Here is a 7,935-nt window from a genome sequence, read left to right on the forward strand (position 1 = left end):
TCAGTGAGTGTGGGTCATTCATTCAGCATGGACACTGTCCATTCGACTGAAGAAGAAATATTCATTTAAAAGCAGTATTAAAGTGTTTTCCTATTATACATGATGTGTTTGGATAAATGCTACATTAATGTACATTTTATTATTATAGATGTTTAATGTGTATATACTGTTGGGTAGTTTAATGTACAGCAATACATCATATTATATAATTGTTGTGGTTCCATGAGAAAAAAAAAGTAACTAGATAGATAGATAGATAAATAAATAGATAGATAGATGGATATGTCCATACAAAAAAATATATAGAGATTTATTTAAAAAAATATATATATATATATTTATTTATAGATGTGCTTGTTCGGATATTTTCGTGGCGCACAATAGTGTGGGGTCATTCAAGGGCAAAGGGCTGGAGGAGGAGTTTCGCAAACGCAGCGACACCATTGGCTGCGGCCCCGGGGGCCGCTGGACGCTGCGCAGGGGGCGCCGAAGGGAGCTTTCAAGTGCGGAAAGAGAAAGTCGCCGAGGACACCGACCTGGAGGGCTCTTCGTCCCGGTGAAGCATGACGGACACGGTAAGAGAGCCGCCGGCAGCTGTCGGGTTCACACTCGCTGCATCCTTTTGAGACCGTTATCGCGAGCTTAGCTATAGGCTCCTAAAGTGCACATGATTTAAAGGCGAGTATCATATCTGGCTTACTTTAAAACACAGTTGTGTGATGTTGCTCAAGAGGTCAACTCGAGGGGCTCATAGTGCAAAACCTCCAGTGCTGATAAGGAGTCAGTGTGTTCGGTTCATAGATAACAAGCCTTCACAGGCTGCTTTCGTTTTAACATCTCCCTCAGACACGTCTTAAGATGTTTTATATACGACATCATCCGTTTGGTGTTTAAATATGTTTATTTAAAAGAAAAATGACGTTAGTTAAAATTGCATCTCGACTCTTTCTCTCATTGAAAAGTCCATAATGTGTGTGTGTGTGTGTGTGTGTGTGTGTGTGTGTGTGTGTGTGTGTGTGTGTGTGGGAGGAAGGGGGGGGGGTTAAAGTTTTCTAGTGTCAAACATGCACAGTTCACAATTGAGGTCAAACCTCCAAATTTTGGAGCGGAAAGGGTGTGGGGGGGGGGGGGGGGGGGGGGGGGGGGGGGGGGGGGGGGGGGGGGGCTTTCACCACTGTTTTTTTTTACAACCTGTAAAACCTTTGTGTGTTTATTTAATATAGGGGTTGAAACTTTGGTTTAGCTATCTGTCACATCTAGGACGCCCGAGAGCATCCATGTTTCTGTGTTTCTATGGTCTAAATTAAAAGTGTCAAACATCAAACCTAAATGTCACGCTTTTAACACAAGAACGACGTCCTCCTCCTCCTCCAAGTGTCAGCATTCAGGCGGAGCAGGCCCGGAAAATGAGGAGGAGTTTGTGGATATATTGGAGGAGAGGAGGCTCCGCAGTGACCTGGGCCATGCCCTCAGGACCTTCAGGCCCAGCCCTTACAAAGGAGGCCCGTCCTGCTCGGCGGCCGACCTCCCCAAAATCGTGCTGGAGTCCCAGCATCTACGCTACGTGGTCAAGGAGGTGGGACGGTGTCATTTGAAAAAAAAAACGCGACAAAGAAGTTTCTTACACTATTGCTTCAGTCGTTTTTTTAACCTGCGTTCCCCCCCCATCAGATCGCCACGGAGACGGGGGCCTCGCCGGAGGAGGTGAGAGAGGAGGCGTCTGCGATTTTGGAGGAAATGTCTCAGAACCTGCAGCTGGGGTTCATCAGGCTGTTGGGATACATATTCACCAAAGTGTTCAAGAGACTCTTCACCAGCATCAATGTCAACATGGAAGGACTCAAGGCGGTCAGGACCAAACCCATACTGTGTTCAGAACGACCACAATGTAGACTACACAATGTAGACTACACAATGTACACTACACAATGTACACTACACAATGTACACTACACGATGTACACTACACAATGCAGACTACACAATGTACACTACACAATGTACACTACACAATGTAGACTACACAATGTAGACTACACGATGTAGACTACACAATGTAGACTACACAATGTACACTACACAATGTAGACTACACGATGTACACTACACAATGTACACTACACAATGTAGACTACACAATGTACACTACACAATGTAGACTACACGATGTAGACTACACAATGTACACTACACAATGTAGACTACACGATGTACACTACACAATGTAGACTACACAATGTAGACTACACAATGTACACTACACAATGTAGACTACACGATGTAGACTACACAATGTACACTACACAATGTAGACTACACGATGTACACTACACAATGCAGACTACACAATGTACACTACACAATGTAGACTACACACTGTACACTACACAATGTACACTACACAATGTAGACTACACGATGTACACTACACAATGTACACTACACAATGTAGACTACACGATGTAGACTACACAATGTATACTACACAATGTACACTACACAATGTAGACTACACAATGTGTCTGTCATGCTCAACATTAGGTAAGTGAGACAATGCGGTTATTAGTTTTAATCATGCGAATTTCAGAAATTGTATGTCAACTAGACCCAAAAATATGGGGAAATACCAAAGAGAGTTAGTTAAGAAGATTGTAATCCATCTCTACGTTTGCAATCTTTTGCCACATTTTTACCAGTAATCTTCACAATACAATGTTTAAACATATTTACATTGTTTTAATGTATGGAATAGTGGCATGCTCTTTATTGACACTGACTAATATGATATATACCTCATATGATATATTTGATGTATCCTATGAAAATGAGCAGTGACCTTTCTGTCCCATGTAGCTCCAACAAGCCATTCAGGAGAGTCCCGTGATCCTGCTGCCCAATCACAGGAGCTATGTGGACTTCCTGGTGATCTCCTACATCATGTTCACCTACGACATCCCAGTGCCCGTTATTGCTGCAGGAATTCGCAAGTATCTATTTGAATTACAGGGAAACGAATATAATATTTAATAAAGAGTTGCATTGCAACACCTCTGCTGGATGTGAACATGTGCATGATGCTCTCTCTCTCTCTCTTTCTCTCTCTCTTTCTATTTATTGCTCTGTTTCTCTCCACTTTAAAGCTCTGGCAGGGATGAAGATTGTCGGAGCGATAATCCGCCGCTCGGGAGCTTTCTTTATCCGACGCGCCATCGGCTCTGATAAACTGTACTGGGCCGTGATGTCCGAATATGTCCGAACCATCATCAAAGTGAGACTTCAAAAATAATACAGCAGCCTTTTCGGGAATGTTCCTCAATCCACCAACTGCAGTATGTGTCTGTAGAGAGCGTTTCCAACCATGTGTCTTCTGTAGACCGGGTTCGCACCTTTGGAGTTTTATGTGGAAGGACTGCGAAGCCGCACGCTGAAGTCCCTGATGCCGAAGTTAGGTACGTGTCACGTCAGCGCTTTTGTGGGTAAGAGGGGCGTCTCCGTCAGGAAGCCTTGTTGCTCGATAATAAACCTTTACAAATGACAACGATTGTCCTCTCTCCTCTCATTTCCTCGTACGAGTCCGTCTCAACAATTTGACTTCTTTTGTTTCACGTTTTATTTATTTTTTAGCGTCACTGTGTGCAGGAGTAGATATTGTCTGCAGCTGTGTGCTACAGTGTATAGAGGTTGATCTAAAGGCTGCAAAAGGCTGGTGTAGCGGTCGACAAATGCGTTCATGCATTGCCATTTGAAAACGGGACCCAGCCCTGAAGTATTTGCACGTTATCTGCAGGTATGATGCACATGGTGCTGGAGCCCTACTTTAAAGGTGAGGTGTACGACATCCAATTGGTCCCCATCAGCCTTAGCTACGACCGAGTGCTGGAGGAGTCGCTGCTCGCCCTAGAGTTACTGGGTGTCCCCAAACTCAAAGAAAGCACCACGGTACGTCCCGGTCAAGAAGCCTCGCCTCCTTCCAGCGTTCACTGCGATATCACTGTTCATTGTGAACGATTAATTGCCCCATTATGCCTGCCGCTCTCTGAATCTTTATCCAACATGTATTTGCAAACAATAGTATTTTGTGTCGTACAACATAACTCATTAGTGCAGGTCAGAAGGGTTTCGTGCATGAATAAAGCTGATTACTTCCTGCTCGTGATTCACTCCCAGGCCTGGCTCTTTTTCTCCGCAGGGTCTGCTGAAGGCTAGCAAAGTGCTCCAGGACGATTACGGCATCATGCATGTGAACTTTGGCCGTCCCATGTCCGTCCGACGTTTGTGTCGGGGCAAGATAAACCTCCGCCAGTACAACCTTATACCTAGGTAGGAAATAAAAGTCCTTCCATGTAGTTTTTAGTAGGATTTAGTCTAAAAAAACCACAAGAATCAAAGTGTCATATTTTGCACAATCTAAACTCCTCTTTACGGCATTATAAACACCTCCAAATCTCTAGAAATATTACCAAAGGACATCTGCCTGCGGTCATCCAGCTCCCCCATTCCCTCCCTCCCCTTCACATCTATTCACAGAGATCTTCCTCAGAAGCCCAGGGCCGAGGCTCAGGCCTGTGTGAGCTGGCTGGCTCATCTGATGGTACGCATCCAAGAGGAGGGCTCTCTGATCAGCCCTTGGTCTCTGATGGCCTGCCTGTTGCTCCAGGCTCCGACCGCAGTCTTAACCGAGCAGGGCCTGCCGTGGCATCAGCTCACAGAAAAAACTATCTGGCTCCGGAAGCTGGCGCTGGACTTCGGGGCTCGCCTGAACTGGCCTGGTGGGTGGAGGAGATATATGTGTATATATACGCTGTTAATAGCGTATCTTTTGGTGCTAAATGTGGCACCAGCTGCATGAGAGTGCTCCTCTTTCAGTGGGCCTTTAGTGGATTATTTTCACCTCCCTTGAATGACCAGTAGGTGGCATTTGCACAGCGCCTTACAAGTGAAGCAGATAGAGTTAATGCAGAGAAGTAAGTAAGTTGGATCTGTCAGCGTCTTACCTCGGGATACTAAAGGCTCCTTCGACCCGGTCTGAGGTAGATCAGACAGATTAGACGAATGCGAGTTGGCACAAGCGTTCAGATTCACTTAGGAGATCTTCAGTGGATTAATGCTCTTTAAGTAACTTACCCTAAGAGGACCCTACTGAACTGCCTCACTTTACAGGTCTTGAGCGCGCACGTGTGTGTGTGTGTGTGTGCGTGCGTGTGTGTGTGTGTGCGTGTGCGTGCAGGCACCTAAACACACACTGTGTACAAACACCTTACAAAACGACTCTGAGGCTGAGACAACCCTCTTCAACGCCCTTGAACGATGATAAATGTGGGCGTCGTTTGTCTTTTTCTCCAGCACAAGTCCCCGACCCGGATGTGATGTCGTCCGCCGTGGCTCTTCATCACTCCGTAGTCCGCCGCGAAGCGGGGCGCGTCTACCTGGTTCGGGAGGAAGAGCCCGAGAGGAAACGCCCCATCAGCCCAGAGGAGGACGTGATCAGGTCAGCGGCGGCGGTGCTGATGATGGTGTCCTACAGGAATCAGTCCCTGCATCTCTTTGTGCGTCCCGCCCTGCTCGCTACAGCCATAGGCGTCACAAAGACCGCGCAGAGAGGTGTGGGGGGGGAAGGGGGCTACAAGATATCCATTTCTCAAATAACACACCGTAACATTTACAAATATATTTTCCGTTTTGTTCACAGACGAGCTCTTCGCCTTCTTTTGCTTCCTGCGAGACGTCTTCTCCAACGAATTCATCTTCATCCCCGGAGAGTCGTCTCAGGTAAGAACCTCCTCGGCCTCCATCGGTCATCTCAGGACAAAGACACCTGGACCCTGGGGATAATCTATGTAGCTCAAGGCAGAATCCCAGCTTCGGTAGATGAGTGATTTTGTAGCCTTTGGAGAGGTTACAGTAGCTGATATTGATATATTGCGTGTATCTCTGCCTGTTGATTTTTTTTGGGTCTTTCCATTATTCAGGACTTTGAGGAGGCTTGCGTCCTCCTGAGGAAATGTGGAGCAGTCCACATCAGTGAACAGGAAGTGACGGCGTCAGACGCCGGGCTGGAGGCGCTGTCCTTCCTGCAGGCACTTCTGCAACCCTTCATAGACTCTTATCAGGTCCTTTGATGTTTGCCTCCTCCGATTGAGATATCACACGATGCACATGATGCCGCCATGGCTGTCGCTACCACGGAGGTCATGACCTCTGCTTTTGTTCTGGGGGTTTAGGGGGTTTTGGCAACCCTAGGGTAGTTCACATTATACAATTTAACTTGTGTTTATGCTGATTCCAGCATTTTGGGGGTTTTGTACTTTAGGTGAAAATGAATGAATAAATACACATCAATAATGTGTTATTCCTGGTAGTCTGGAGCAGGCATTTAAACAGGGCTGTCATTTCTCAGTGTTTAGCTTATAAGCAGTTGCTGACTGCTCTGTTTGAAAAATGTTACATTTCAAAGAGTTGATTAGACACGTTAGATTATTTCCTAGATTAATGTATTTTAAATCTACTCAATCTGTATGATGGAATTCTGAATGTGATTAGAGACAATAACTCTACTTATGCTTAAACATTTTTTGGGGTTGTTTGGTCAGGGCTAACTAGCATTTTCATGATGCTGAAAATTAAAGTATCGCAGTCAGGGATTTTATACACAGCAGGTGCATAAATAGTTACTATTTTAGACTGTAACTACAATTACGTTGTTGGATTTGAACAGTACAAGCAGGCGGTTTACGTCCTCCTGTATGATCCGGTGTGTTTTTATGTCCAGGTGATGTTCAGGTTCCTCTGTGAAGACAAAGTTCACGTGTTCGCCGAGAAACAGTTCCTACCCGCTGTGCGAAACCTGGCGACAAAGCTCATCCTCTCAGGTGAAACAGAGTGACCTCTGACCCCTAAAAACAATCTCAAGCTGTTAAACTCATCTCACCCTTTCCCATCATTATGTATGTATGTATGTATGTATGTGTGTGTGTGTGTGTGCGTGCGTGTGTTTCAGGTGAGCTTCACACCTATGAAACCCTTTCGTCCGACACGCAAAAGAACGTTTTGTCGGCCCTGCGGAGGCTGGAGACTTTGGCAAAGTTGGAGTCGTGAGTAACGAGATTAGCCGCCGCGAGTCTGTTTGGTTTTAAGCTCATTTTCTGCGGTGGTTGAGAAGCTGTCTGACTTTCCGATGCCAACGTCTTTTACGGTTCTCTCCGTCTGGTTTCTCATCACAGGTCCGAGCAGAATGAATACAGAGTGGTGAACAAAGCAGCCGTGAGAAGAATCGGTGACATACTTTGTGAGTCGGCTTACTTCAAAGAGAACAGATGTTGTGATGAAGATGAACATTGTGAACCGCGTTAACCTCACTGCCTTTAGAATACACATTGGCTGTGCTCAGCGTGTGTTCAAGATTTGGTTTATGCCCTTTTGTTTGTGTTTACCGCGCCGACCTCAAAGATTTCTTTTCTTTTCTTCTTTCACTGTAGCCGGGAAAATCCCTCCTCAGATGCTCCAGGCTGCACCTGACGCAAAACTTTAGCCTCCACTGGAACGGATCCAACTTCAGTATCAGCTCACCGGCCTGCTCACCCTCACTTGACCCTCACTTCTTCTTCCCTCTGTGCCTTTATGCAGCCATCGGTCGAATTGCTGCATCCTCGATACCAGTGTCCCCCGCTCCATACACACACACACACACACTCTCTATATGTGTCCTTGTTGTCATCCCGTACTGAAGATAAAGCTACAAAGACCTGATATGGTAACCCAAGGGCGACAGTATTGCTGATTTTTGTTTGATGTCTATAATCAGAAGGAATTGATGCAGAGAAGCTCACAGTGTGTATGACTGATGCACTCGTGATGCCTGTGGATGAACTATAACTGCATTTTAATCAGTTGCGTTGTGTTAATACGTTTTTGTCCTGTAGATGTTGATTGACAGGG

General features: G+C 45.8%; 1 protein-coding gene across 1 annotated transcript in view; it reads left to right on the forward strand.

Annotated features, from left to right (window-relative positions):
- The first annotated feature begins 492 nt into the window (after positions 1-492).
- si:ch73-21k16.5 (dihydroxyacetone phosphate acyltransferase) overlaps positions 493-7,935 on the forward strand; it is a 7,628-nt gene continuing 185 nt past the window's right edge. The window contains exons 1-16 of the mRNA XM_034527369.1: positions 493-575; positions 1,376-1,576; positions 1,672-1,848; positions 2,854-2,983; positions 3,141-3,268; positions 3,374-3,449; positions 3,788-3,939; positions 4,190-4,320; positions 4,528-4,769; positions 5,344-5,601; positions 5,690-5,769; positions 5,970-6,110; positions 6,770-6,869; positions 6,998-7,091; positions 7,221-7,285; positions 7,476-7,935. The exon at positions 7,476-7,935 is cut by the window's right edge and continues 185 nt beyond it. Coding sequence (XP_034383260.1) covers positions 564-575; positions 1,376-1,576; positions 1,672-1,848; positions 2,854-2,983; positions 3,141-3,268; positions 3,374-3,449; positions 3,788-3,939; positions 4,190-4,320; positions 4,528-4,769; positions 5,344-5,601; positions 5,690-5,769; positions 5,970-6,110; positions 6,770-6,869; positions 6,998-7,091; positions 7,221-7,285; positions 7,476-7,528 — 2,040 coding nt within the window. The 5' untranslated portion in view covers positions 493-563 and the 3' untranslated portion in view covers positions 7,529-7,935. The remainder of the gene's footprint in view (positions 576-1,375; positions 1,577-1,671; positions 1,849-2,853; positions 2,984-3,140; positions 3,269-3,373; positions 3,450-3,787; positions 3,940-4,189; positions 4,321-4,527; positions 4,770-5,343; positions 5,602-5,689; positions 5,770-5,969; positions 6,111-6,769; positions 6,870-6,997; positions 7,092-7,220; positions 7,286-7,475) is intronic.

Source organism: Cyclopterus lumpus, chromosome 24 (genome assembly GCF_009769545.1).
Source record: "Cyclopterus lumpus isolate fCycLum1 chromosome 24, fCycLum1.pri, whole genome shotgun sequence".
NCBI lineage: Eukaryota > Metazoa > Chordata > Actinopteri > Perciformes > Cyclopteridae > Cyclopterus > Cyclopterus lumpus.